The 13,016-nt window shown below is 45.6% G+C and overlaps 5 protein-coding genes across 5 annotated transcripts in view; 1 reads left to right on the top strand and 4 right to left on the bottom strand.

Annotated features, from left to right (window-relative positions):
- Window positions 1–167: 167 nt before the first annotated feature.
- Window positions 168–736, bottom strand: Pmar_PMAR001020 (ethanolaminephosphotransferase, putative; the record flags this gene model as incomplete). Its single annotated transcript, XM_002780382.1, has 4 exons — window positions 168–253; window positions 310–440; window positions 485–621; window positions 674–736. The coding sequence occupies 4 exons, from the start codon at window positions 734–736 to the stop codon at window positions 168–170; spliced, it is 417 nt and encodes a 138-aa protein (XP_002780428.1).
- Window positions 737–4,277: 3,541 nt separating this feature from the next.
- Window positions 4,278–5,991, bottom strand: Pmar_PMAR001019 (hypothetical protein; the record flags this gene model as incomplete). The annotated part of the gene is made up of 9 exons (XM_002780381.1): window positions 4,278–4,340; window positions 4,412–4,551; window positions 4,613–4,811; window positions 4,985–5,126; window positions 5,183–5,319; window positions 5,400–5,554; window positions 5,600–5,720; window positions 5,773–5,871; window positions 5,923–5,991. 9 exons carry the CDS (start codon window positions 5,989–5,991, stop codon window positions 4,278–4,280), a joined length of 1,125 nt encoding a protein of 374 aa, XP_002780427.1.
- Window positions 5,992–6,697: 706 nt separating this feature from the next.
- Window positions 6,698–7,963, bottom strand: Pmar_PMAR001018 (hypothetical protein; the record flags this gene model as incomplete). Its single annotated transcript, XM_002780380.1, has 7 exons — window positions 6,698–6,796; window positions 6,968–7,055; window positions 7,249–7,365; window positions 7,416–7,498; window positions 7,539–7,607; window positions 7,665–7,841; window positions 7,883–7,963. 7 exons carry the CDS (start codon window positions 7,961–7,963, stop codon window positions 6,698–6,700), a joined length of 714 nt encoding a protein of 237 aa, XP_002780426.1.
- Window positions 7,964–10,415: 2,452 nt separating this feature from the next.
- Window positions 10,416–11,483, top strand: Pmar_PMAR001017 (hypothetical protein; the record flags this gene model as incomplete). The annotated part of the gene is made up of 4 exons (XM_002780379.1): window positions 10,416–10,472; window positions 10,605–10,755; window positions 10,803–10,850; window positions 11,440–11,483. 4 exons carry the CDS (start codon window positions 10,416–10,418, stop codon window positions 11,481–11,483), a joined length of 300 nt encoding a protein of 99 aa, XP_002780425.1.
- Window positions 11,484–12,805: 1,322 nt separating this feature from the next.
- The window catches only part of Pmar_PMAR001016 (hypothetical protein), a gene marked incomplete at both ends in the record, with an annotated part of 335 nt that continues 124 nt past the window's right edge, over window positions 12,806–13,016 (bottom strand). Inside the window, 2 exons of the mRNA XM_002780378.1 lie at window positions 12,806–12,826; window positions 12,895–13,016. Coding sequence (XP_002780424.1) covers window positions 12,806–12,826; window positions 12,895–13,016 — 143 coding nt within the window. The remainder of the gene's footprint in view (window positions 12,827–12,894) is intronic.

Here is a 13,016-nt window from a genome sequence, read left to right as displayed (position 1 = left end):
TGATGATCGTGATGGGACTACACTCTTGGTCCAAAGAAGTAGCTTATTATGTGCAATGCCATGCAAGTGAATTCTGCTTCTGTGACACCATAAAACGACAAACCACAACGGAAGACACGAGTATGATATCTGAGATCATATACCATATACATATACCTCAACTGTGTTTACTCCTCCCATTGTGCCAAGAAAAAGGGTACTATCATGAACATGAGCAACGCCATGGCCTGAGGGCCGCTTCCTAGAGCAGTACCTAGCATTATCTATAAGCTACGATGAGGAGAGAAGGTTGACGAGACTACTACTCACTTGCCATAATACTCATACATATGAAGGTGGTAGAGATAGAGTCACAACCGTGATCAAATAATTGACCCAGAGGTCCAGCACTTCCTGTCCGTCGGGCCTGTTTACCGTCTATCGCATCCATCGTTTGATAACTGGTAATATATAGTCGGCTTTCATGAGTTGTTGTCACCATTACAAAAATAGGCCAAATGCATTGGCTAGATAGGTCCATTTTGGTGACTCCTCAGTGAAGGTCGGTGTGTAATAAGCTATAGAGAAGTACGATAGGATCATCGCTACCAATCCTACTAGAGTTATCATGTTCGGTGCTATCTAACCAAATGATGTTCATAACACTCAATGATGATGATGAGGTCTCTACTACCTCCTTGGGCACAAGTAGTATGACCTTATTCCACCAATACTGATTCATAAAGTTATCCAACATTGTTGCTGTACCAGGATTAAACTCGTAGTTGGATAGAGTCTTAAGGCCCTTAACAACAGCACGTAGTATTAATGTAGTAGGATACTAGTAAGATTCACCTCCTCTGTGATCTTCATCCTCTTGGCTTTAATAAGATCTATCCTCCTTTGCCTATCATCACTACCATCTGCCTGCCGTTGTTGTCGATGTCGACCCTCCGGCCCTCCTATTCCCTCACTACTAAGTTTTCGCTTCCGAGTGGTAGTACTGGTAGACGACGACCGACTAGGCCGCCCCCGCCTCCTGCTATTACTAGTAGTAGAGGAGCTCTCTCTGGGTGATCTATCAGAGGCTTTACTACACCTGGTTGATGATGATGATGATACCATAGACACTAGTCAAAAAGGGGCAGCACTGAACTAACTACATCCTCCCAGCAGGCCATGGTCGCACACGTGGTGGTGGTAGCCTAGGCGGGCGGCGGGGGCACTTACGTAATCTTGCTCACTTAAGAGTTCCAAACGGTGGAGCGCACAATGGGCCTAATGTCCAATAGGCTACTTTATCCCGGTGACACACACGGATTAATGATGTTGTCGTGACATTCTCTAGACACCGCATCATACAATAGCAAGTGTTGTGTGTGGTCCTCAAGGTCGTGGGCCCACAATATCAGATCACTAGTCGTCACCTTGAGTAACATGCATCTATATCACAATCTAACACGTATATTCACATACCAGATATGAGACCACAATCACTGGATGATAATCGGCGGTGAGTTTATGGTTAGTGAGCTGTTGCCGCTATTATATCCCTGTAATTTTGTGTAGGACCGAGAAGGCTCCCCGAGAAGACGACGGAGGGCTAAGGAACAATGGACGAAGAGACAATGAGGTTGGACCGACGAATGAGGAGTAAACTGTTGCGCTGGGCACGCGTGTCCATGGCCTTCCTACGGAAAACTACGATGGATATTGTCTCCCTATCATGGCAAGGGGTTAGACTAGAAGTAGAGAGAACCGTCGACAATGTTCACGAGCATCAGCCCACCAACAGTAGAATTGAATAGGGATGGACTTTGATGACATCCTTCTCCCAAGGTGTGACATTCATAATAATGAGAGGGGGCCTTTCCTTCACTGACCGCTTCGGGTCATCACTGGCAGCTTATGTTCTATCACATACGTATACCATTACATATTGCTCTTCGTATTGCAGCAGACCATGAGCCTGGTCATATACCCACTGATAGTCTGATAGTGTGGTGTTGTTGTTGGTGTTAGTCAATGACGCTAGACTCCTTATTGTTGTTATTGGAACTATGTCCGAGAGCCTCCCCATAACTACCGACATTGCTGTATCCCTTCAAGAGTCATCATCCCATGAGCATACTACTATGTGTACTTCACCGTCACTCAATATTGTATCTTATCTCTATCAATCAGGTCAGCGAGTAACAGACTTCTTCCTGAGCCTTTGCTCGTGGGCCAGAGTAACCTCTCCTAATCAAGATCTCAATAGTCATGAGGCTACTGAAGCCCTAATACCTGTCAATATTAGTGCTCTCGATTATGGGGCCAGGGATGATACATCCACACCCACAGCAGCATTGGGAGGAGGTGAAGGAGAAGGAAGCTGTCCACGACAGGATAAGCCTGGCGATACCATGGGTTCTGGCGTAGATAGCAGCATCTTACTACCTAGGCCTAGAGGAGATCAGGTTACACCAACACAGTTGATATCGGTATGTTGTTATTTTCGTGGTCTCAGCCTCCACCCTCGACTTGCGTATCGTCAACGCTCACGAGCCCAGAGGTCCATGCATCGGGTCATAGACGTAATAGACGTGAGGATATATGGCTCTTTTTCATGAGTAACATGATATACCATCATTAGAAACTATTATCGATTTCTCTGGGATACCAACACCCACTGTGAGTGATGTGTGTTCGGATGATGAATATCTGAATCGAATGGCTAGGGATGATGAGAGCGACAAGGTGGGACAAGGGGATGGCCCTATGTGCTTTGAGGGATAGGCAGGTATCATCTGGGAGTAGTGGTACTTCTGAGAAATTAGAGCGTATGCGAGAGGAGGGTAGAAGACGTGTACTGGCTCGAAAGCTAGAACAGGAAAAGATGATTGAAAACAACAATCCCACACCCACTACGACACAATAGTAAGTCATCTACACCATCACAATGAACAACATTGTATAGACGACGTGATCATGTATTAGATAAGGTTCAATGCTGATACCGACCATTCAGGTACCATCAGTGCATGCATCATCATGATAACTTCATCCAACCGCTTGTAATTCCCTAGTAGTAGCCTCATGTGAAGTGTCAGTCCATGATCACCCTCCATATCAATGATAACCCTTTGTTGGTAGTACCATGCTTCTATACGATACCACCGTTTGAGTTATGTCAGTAGTCCGGTCTGCCGTAGTTGGGATCATTGCAATTGCTCATTACTTGCTCAAAAGGGTAATGGTGGTATGAGACTGACCCTCAATGCTTGCCAATACACGATGACTACTAGCTAGGTTTAGCTGAGGAGTATGGCGAGAGCCATATAACCTAGCTGATGCCATATAATCTAGGGATCTCTGAGGATATTCTCATAATCTTGCCCCGTCATGAGGTTATTGAAGTCACGTGATGCTATATTCATACGTGCCACATTCACCGATGTTAACATAAATGGCTCTCATACCCAGCCTACTAGTAACTCAAAAATCATGATAGCAATTCTAGATGAGACCTTCCCCAGTATGATCAACATCATCATTATCGTCCAACGACCTTTCCCCGAACGACATACTCCCATAAAATCATGTGGGTCTGTCATTGCTACGCCATTGAGGGGAATATGAGTCCTCAAAGCTATAGCGAGGCTCTGCTGTTAGCCGCCGCCCTCCTGGCTGGACAACACGATGCTTGATGACTCTCCACCTAGTGCATATCATGTAGACAGGACTAGATGGAAGGGTTCATTTCTGTAGAGGAGTACTCCGCTACCATCATGGCCTTCATGCTGTACCCACTACCTCTTCCTTGATCCGACTTGGTAGGATTACTCTGATTACGCGACCCACATACAGTCGTTATAGTTGATATTCTCATCATACTATTTGGGCACCAAGCATAGATCACATCTCTATTAGAGAAGATATTCCTCTCCCCAGAGATTGAAATACGTCAGAATCATCGAGGACGGCTTGCGCTAGTGCATACTCTATTCGAAGTAGATTACCATCAATAAGATTACCTCTCTCCCTGGAGAAATTAGCTAGATCATCTCAGACCATTGGGTTCGATGATAAGTTGGTTGCGTTTGACTCTGCTGAGCTAGGATAACCACCCATCATAACGCATCCAGCAAGGATCCAGGTAAGGCCAGGGAATCACAACGAATGTATATCTGTCGACGACAGACTGTCGTTGTTACTACTAATGAACGATTCAACTTCATTGGATTGTTAGAAAAACTTCCTGTAGTTTTTCGTTTAGAAAATGTCGAGTAATAATGAACAGTTGACGATAGTGCTAATCATAATACTACGTTGTTGACTCTCACTCTCGATGGATCAATCTTCAAGGCCTTGGCAACAGCCTAACAACACAGGGGTGCATCATACACTGCACGGGGCCAATACGACAACATGGCAGCTAGTCCAGTCTTACGTCAATGAACAACCCTTCTAGATTGGCACGAGCAGTCTTCTTATCGGAACCGAACATATCCGATGCACCACTATCCCATCCAATATCAATACGCATACGGGCCGCCGAATACGAGGCAGTACATACACCCTTCTGATAGCCTAGGAAGATGTAGCCCATAGTGGAGGGGGAGAAGGGTCTCGAGAAGAAAGCACACCCCACCTGATGTCCCACCACCAAAGGCTGCATCATTATCATTGATGCCACGTTGGAGGCTTGGGTCGAAGCCTGCTTCCTTCTTCTGTTTGGGCGCCGCCCCATTAGTTTGACCAAAACTCGCCTTTTGTGTACCAGCCATGGTCAGGTCTGGAAAGCCGACTTGGAAGGCATCTTCATTAGGATTGCCGAAAGCATTGTCCCACTGAAAGCAATATCATCGTACCAGCAGCAGCAGCAGTAGGCGGGTGAATATTCCTACAGCAGCTACCGCCTCTGCAGCAGCATTCGATGATGTGCCTCGGAAAGGTAAAGCCTGAGAAGGACGAGGGGATATTGGTGGGTATGATAATACTGTAGTGGGACGGCTCTTCCTACATCCCATGCAAGGTGATGGTCATCTGTTGTTGGATGTTGCCGTGGTAGTTTATCAGTAGTTTCCAACACCGTACCGAAGGGCGACGATTCCTCCTCCTCCTCCTTCTCCTCACGGGGTGAGGTACGCCGAGCTGAGCGTATTCTAAGGTTGTGAGTGGATCACGTCACGTGGTGCTGCTATCTGTGCTAATGTGGTACTTCTTCTTGTGAGCTTTCGACTCGGGTCGTCGAGCCTTACTACTGCCACCATGGTTACCCCTCGATGATACCTTGTCAGACTGTCTAGAGCGGCCAGCAACACCAGGCAGAGCTAGTGTTGGTACGGGTTCGAGTGCCTGGTAGGAATTGCTGTGAGTTATGAGCGGTGTGGAACGTAAAAATTCGATAGGAATATTTATTCGGTATACTATCATACTTTGAATCCATAGTCCTCATATGCGTTATCATTATCCTCATCAGGCTCCTCATCATCATCAGTAGCATCATTGAGCCGTTGTGTCTCCTCATTGAATCCAAAGGATGGTATAGTAGCTAATGGGTCTCTCATGCTTGCTGCCGTGGTATTCCCTCCTACAGTGGACGGATTGGTAATCGATGAGAGAGATCTGAGCTCACCATCTCGAGTATTGAATCGACTATTCCCTCTTCCAAATTGCCTATTCCTAGCATCTTCTTGTTGGTCTCGTTGTGTAATACTCCGAGTCCAATTATCAAAACGGGATTCCATTTGACTTACCTACAACTTAACTGGTAAGAAGAGGCGACTAACTGCTAAGGTGGTGTCATACCTGTTCTAGTACTTCAAATATCCGATCAGTACTGCCAAACTGACCATTCTCAACTAACTCTTCGGCACGAGCTTGTAACCTATCTCTATTCTGTTGTATCTGTGAAGAGTAACTAGCCTCCACTAAAGATAGGCCCAATAGTAGTTTCACCTCGAGCATGAGGTTATTGATAAAGTCAACGCTATCAGGAGTAGCAGGTTGTCTAAGTGCATCCTTCATAACGTCCAAGGACGAGTTGAGGGTATCCACTAATTCATCGACATTGGCAATAGTAGTAACAGCATCCGCTGAGAGGGCCGACGACGACGACAGACCTGACACCACTGAACTCCTCCGTCGTGATGGTGCTGTTGCTGCTCCTGCTGCTGGGATGGTATTCAAGGAGTGCCTGGCTGGTGGCATACGAAGGTACTGACAAGGGTATGCTTAGGAAATGGCACAACGCTGGTAATGGCTTCAACCATGGCTACAACTATCATCATCATCAGTTCACCACGCATCCCACCAATTTCTGATTATCGATTAGAATTGGGATGACCCCTCTGGTATGATCCCCTCCCCTCAACAGCATGCCTACTCGACATATACGTAGACTGTGTAAATCTAATCAAATACTTAGTTGAAAATAGTGGATACACAGAGATGAGCAGCAGTATTGGTATGCTAATGAGCGGTACCTTAATCATCCACATGAAACCAGCATTAGCAGTGGCAGCAGCTGCACCCAGTTTGGGTTATGAAGTACCATTTATGGCAACAGCAGCAGCAGCAGGGAAGCTTATCTCCTTGGATGTATGATAATGATAATTGAGAATCGATCATCTTGTGGTTGTTATCATATACGATTGCAGCACAATGCTTCAGCATAAATCGATGGAATGGTCTTGAGCAGAGTAATAGTAGATATGATCATAATTAAGAATAGCTAGAAGACATCTCTACAAACAGGGCATGTCCTCTTATACTTGGACCAATTCTGTATACACCGTACACAGAAGTAATGACCACAGCATAGTTGCCATACCTGATAATGATGATCATAATACATGGCAGTGTGCCTGCAGGGAGATTAGGCTCATTACACTCTCATCCCTTGAGAACTGCTTCAGACATATACAACAACACTCGCTGTATTCACAATCAATGATGGATTCATCATCATCATCATTATCATGACAAAGGTCGGCCACACCACCTCCTTTCTCCTCTTCTTGTGATGATTGATGATCTGATAACGGTAACTCTGTGGGAGCCGACATAGAGAATATGACCTTTGTTCGGTCCTGCAATGGAAGGAGGAGCCTTTAGAGGTATATGTATTGTCCGACCAGATGGAGCACTCAGAGTTAGCCTAGTCTTGTTGACCTTATTGGAAGCCGAGAATAATCGAAGTTGCCCCTCTAGACCACTACGTGATGGACGCCACACATGTCTAAGCATGTGGAAGAATGGGCAAAGTATTGGTAATAAACGTACCTGCAGTAGCTACCAAGCTTATGAATCCATTCACGCCTGTCGTGTTCGGATTCTGCTGCAAACATCCATTCCCTCCGAGATGGGGTCTCAGCCTCAGTACCGATTTCAAAGGAGAACCTACAAACATACCATACTATGACCAGAATCAGTATTCTACCTATTACTACTTTCCTGCTATCATATTATAATTGGGTACTCGTGGAGATATCTCCCATTCCACTAGATAATCTGCTAGAGCCAGGTCCAATATCTACAACAGTATCTCCTTCAAGACTAACGATGGGTACTACCTCGGTGACGAGCCCTCGAGGGACATCCTCTGGCTGTTTGAAGGTATATAGCTTATCTATTATGAGAACCTAGAATGATGATGATGATGAATCTAGTAGCAGCACTCAGATGGTGTTAATTCCTACACAGTAACGTCGTCGAAACCTCTTCAAGTGCTTAGATTGCTTATACAAATAACCACAATAGCTAGCATGATCGATATCGATATTAGGAGATATCATACGAGTGTCGTGGTTGGCAATACGTTGGGACCAGGGCCCTACAGGAACTACATTGGTGAGTGCCAAAGTAGGGGAGAAGACCTGTAAATGAGTATAGGTATTGAGGTGTATAGCACAGTTACCGGCCGCCTGGGATGCCTGACCTCTTCCAATACACGTCCTACGAAATGATAGCATCCTCCTCCACAAGTAGTGATAGCCATAGACAGTTGGAGTAGGACAAACACCACTCACCAACTGAATAGGAGGGGAGGAGTTGTCGAGTTCCTTGACTACTCAGTGAACAACTCAACATGGTATGCGTGTTGATCAGAAACCGTAAGCATGTATTAGCATGCTCAACACTTGACAACGGTAATGCAGAGAAAACAACGTTACACTCTGCCAGGTACTATGGATAGGAATAGCACAGGCCGCCTTACACAACTCGGAGGTAGCTATTATGTGCAGAAAGGACCAGTATCGCTAGCCATCTGTAACAATACTGTAGCAATACCGATGCACAAGCCTCGGGCGACGCATGTACCAATCTATGAACATAACGGTCTCGTATGGAGTGAAGAGAGCTACATCTTGTGAACCAATGTCGGTCGCATGATTTCTGCTATATCCTTCTTATCGATTGATGTCTTCACTAATTCTCCACTTAGATATATAATATGTTTCTCTATAGGATGCTTCTCCTTTCTAATGCCTCGATCAGATAATTGAATATTGTCGGATGATCTGGAGCCTCTCGCTTCTCTCTCAACCCACTAGACACAGCCTTACTTCTGAATATATGCATCGCGTGAATGCGACAAGGTCGTATTCCCCTCGACATCATCATCAAAAACAGCCTTCCCATATACTACCATGTAACGAAATCGTTTTGTGACATAGGTCTCTACCATACTTAGTGTATAGCTATTCACCATGTCGTAGGCATTGTTGCTACCCAATTGTTGGGTTATCTCGGAGGCTGGTATCGAATCATCAGTTGATACATCTTAAATTAATAACATATTCGAGATTCCTCCCATGTTACTTTCACCCCGTTTGCCAGCACTTAACCAAGTGTTAGGAGTTCAACACCTCATACCTAAACACAGGCGGTCGTTCAATCATTTGGAATTACCAAGTTGCGCCGACTCTGACACTGATAGCCTCCCATATATCGCAGAGATGGAAATATAATGAAGGTTGGTATCCAGTAGTAAGGTACTTATACCATTTCATCCACTAGCCTGCTATTCGATGATTCTTATTCACTCCGGGTGAGCAAGAATGACAAGTCAACAGAAGGACCATAAGTATCGATCGTTTCAACACTGATTTTGTGACGCGGTCATGCGTTGTGTTGTTGGCACGCGCGAGGATCAGTGGAAGCTCAGAGCCGTTTATAGTTTAAAATGGGCTAACATACTCAGGGCATCTTCAAATCGAACTCTTACCGATTCCATCTCCCAAGACGACGATGCCTCTGGAATAGGCCTACCACTTCCGGAGTACCAAGTATTATCTGAAGAGCTAGTGTTTCGAGGTCACTCTATATACAAATGGTAGACACAGGGGATTCAGTACTTGGGCCCCTACAGCAATCCGAAAGGACTCTGAATAAACTAAGCCCGAATATACGGCTATGTAGTACGGGATTGCAATGGTCTGGCAGATCTCAATATCAACGAGTCTTCCCTCCTGTTATCGATATGTGGGATTGGATTCCTAGGCATTGTGATCTAGAAACTAGATAGCACGATAACTACTATGAGGTGTGATATCCAGTAGGCTAAGACCTATCTTTGCTCTATCAACGCGATAAGGAAGGAACCGGGGAAGGCTAGCGAGTATATCGGGACGGCGGCTATCGATACGCAACGTATATCGGCTACTACGTATATGAGGGGCCCATCAATTCAGGCTGCTTTGGTCATTAGAAGCCAGTTATGTAATGTCGAAGTGTGACTTGAGTAAGATGGGGTACACACTGGCTAATGGGCTTTACTAAGTCGGCTTACGTTTGGTGTTCTGTCTCATTGGAAGTATTCATATAATGAACTCAAACATTCGATCAGGTCTCACTCGAATCATATTCTACTGGATCGTATCACCGACTATATCAAGCATAGGACTTATCCTCCTCTCTACAGGTATATGAAGTTATGTGCAGGAAGTGTGTACTACTCTCGGATCTTGGTGCAATTGGCCACTTCACAATACAACCGCAATTGGCACACTTACAAGCAGTATAGATTTTGCTTTAGACCCCGTTGCCATTCCGATTGATATTTCCCTTCTAGCTACTCTCTGTGAAGTGAACCCTTATCATCACCAGCTCAATGCTACCAAAGGCGACATGAGTAATGTCCTTGCCACTACCATGGTGCTATTCGTATTACGAAAGGAGGTTGAATCGCAAATTAGAGCAGTGAGGGCCAGGGATATGGGTAGGAGAGTATGTCTCATGTGTTCCTCAGATCCCTTGCCTTCTAGATACACTTTCTTAGGTATTGTTTATCCAGAATCTTGTTAGCGAAATACAGCCCAAACCCTGTAGTACGAAGAGCAAGCGCTGGAAAATAGCGCTGCTTTATATGTTTCGATATCTGATGTGTCTCAACCTCCTTTGAGTTATTGACTAGGTCATGAGGATTAGTTGGTATAGTCGACTAAGCAATGGCATTCCGATTCCGTCGAGAAGGTGATAGGATCAAACACCGCATGCACGAGGAGGTGGGCCACCATGCTTCTCATAAGAGGGGGATCAACCATTCAGCGTATGGGTATGCGTCCATGGATAAGAGACTTTAAATGGAGGGTCTTCGGTTGGCATTATGAATTCTACATGGAAAAGAAGGTGCTTAGCTAAGTCGGTATGAGTTCCGTCTTGGAGATGCTCGAACCCTCAAGGCTCGACAAGCCCTTCTGAAGGACCAGAAGATGGCACCGACGATGCAGGTCTTCTGTGACATCAAGACCAATGGTGTGTCAACCAAGGGTCTCAATGCTACTAAAGGTGGTGCTCTCTACAAGGGGATGATTATCAAATTACGCTGTTGATAGGTGCTGATAACCGTCCGGAACATGGACCGCTAGAATACATAAGACTAAGTACTTTACATGGCGGCGTTGCATACCCAATATCGTGAGTTCGATCTCTAACTGCTGTTCATGTATACTGTAGGTACCATATCGCAAGAGCACGAATCCTTTCTGCAAGTAGGGTTTTCTCACTATCAAGACATGTATCCCTCTAATGTTTGTTTGTTGTCGTCAGAGTATCCTCCAATACAACAGGGTGGACTGAGCTCCAGAAGAGGCGTATACCGGACCCTGTACCGAAGGGATGGAGTGGTCATCATCAGGGTATAGGAGGTAATATTATCACTCCTAAGATCAGCCAATACTGGTTCGGCTTCTTAAGGTACGGATGATAGCGTACCTATCCACCCTCAGTATCAATAGCTCATGTTTCGGTGATCTTCATAGTTTCTCGAGGGCTTATACTTGTGTTTGAGTGGAACATGCTATACTCGGAACATCCATTAGTTATACTAGGCATACACAAGATCCCACAGTTGAGACAGTCAGTTGTCATGATCATGATCATCATCGAGCAGTGAATGGAATAACATTTGGGACCTTCCCTCGCCTTGTGCCCACCATGGGCACCCTGTCCACGTGATTGCGAGTGTGGTAGGTGTCTACTGTTTCCCTGATGGGTTGACCTATGTGATGTGCTGAACACGTCCAAGTACCGTAGGTGGTCTCTCATCCTATTCTTCATAATAGAGCCTAGGCTTCCACGAGGCAGTGGGAGAATTGATGCCAGAAGGTCATCAATCTAAGAGTTAATGAACTACACCATTGCTAACCTTGACTGTATCACTTCCTTATCCTTGTGTGATCCCAGACGCACCTCACCTGGTGTCGGTCTCTCTGAATGATTCAAACGTGCAGATATCTCCTCCATCCTTGATCCTGTTCATTCAATCATGTATCAATAGTATTCATACACATCTCACTCCTCCGAATTTCCGTTTTGGGTGCTCTGTCTCCCACTACTTTATCATCACGAGTCCAGCCCTTACGCCTTAGTTTGACATCAGTGTTCCGAGTCCTCTGTCGGTCCTTACTCTCCCGTTGTATCGGGCTCCAATAGAACCTCATTGATGCAGTGAGCAGCAGCGTGAGTTGCGTTAACAAGAGGTCTCACTTTGCCCCATGCCCACTATGACTGACATCGTGTCCACAGCTACATAGAGCTACTGGCCCTCCAGGGCATACACAGCTGGCCCACAGATAGTTACATCTGGAGCATCTCCGACGCTTCAAAGATAGCACAAACTGAGTACCTCGAGATAGTGATGATACCTGTCCCAGAATGTGAAGGTATGATTACAAGTGCATCCCTGTATAGAGCAGTATCCTAATTGAGTGGTAGGCTCATGCTGTGCGAGACGGTGGCCACATTCACATTCATGTGTATCCCTTCACATAGCATATATCCTGCTCAAAGCAGCTACCAGTTATACCTGCGCAGCCTGAAACATTCTTGTTCGCAGATCCTGCAATTCCATGATCCCCACGTTTCCATGTGGTATCGCCAGAAGCATCTACAGGAATCCTCGAATGCGTATCCAGTTATCCCTGTGCACGGCACCTATCAAGTCTCTCCTTCTCTTCACGAGATAATTGCTTGGCGTTGTTTGTCCTGTGATGAGGTTCACGACTGGTGAAAGAGCCTGTCGATGGGTCCATACGGGTGACAGCACCCTCCTCTAGCATGATATCTCGAGCTGCCAATATCTGTGACGTTCACATTCGCTCCACCTTTAGGAGAGCCTCGTACGACCACTTTGAAGTATGCACCCGAGTGTGGACGATGTACAGATGTAATATACGCTCTAGAATCGCACAATAACGAACAATCGATGTTACCTTGGGTATGCATTCCTGCAACTGTGGATTTTCTTATCAAATTGGTGGTACGCCCCATATTTTTACTACGATAGTTTCTACATTTGAGCAGCTTCGGTTCTGTACTCGACGGGCTGGAGATCATTCTATTCGAGCATGCGCCTATCCTACGCGGTGAGCAGGCAAACTCAGCTTACGGAATTTACAATCGCAAGAAACTATGCGAGAATCTGACCTGTTGGAATTGATGCGCAGCATCTAAAGTAAAGTTCTTATCGGGATGTAGCTTTAGGGCCAATCTTCGATATGCTGACCGCACCAACTGGGGAGGAGCATCAATCGGGATACCAAGCTTCT

Source organism: Perkinsus marinus (assembly GCF_000006405.1).
Source record: "Perkinsus marinus ATCC 50983 genomic scaffold scf_1104296944404, whole genome shotgun sequence".
In the NCBI taxonomy this organism is placed as follows: domain Eukaryota; phylum Perkinsozoa; order Perkinsida; family Perkinsidae; genus Perkinsus; species Perkinsus marinus.
This window is presented reverse-complemented; position numbering and strand designations above follow the sequence as displayed.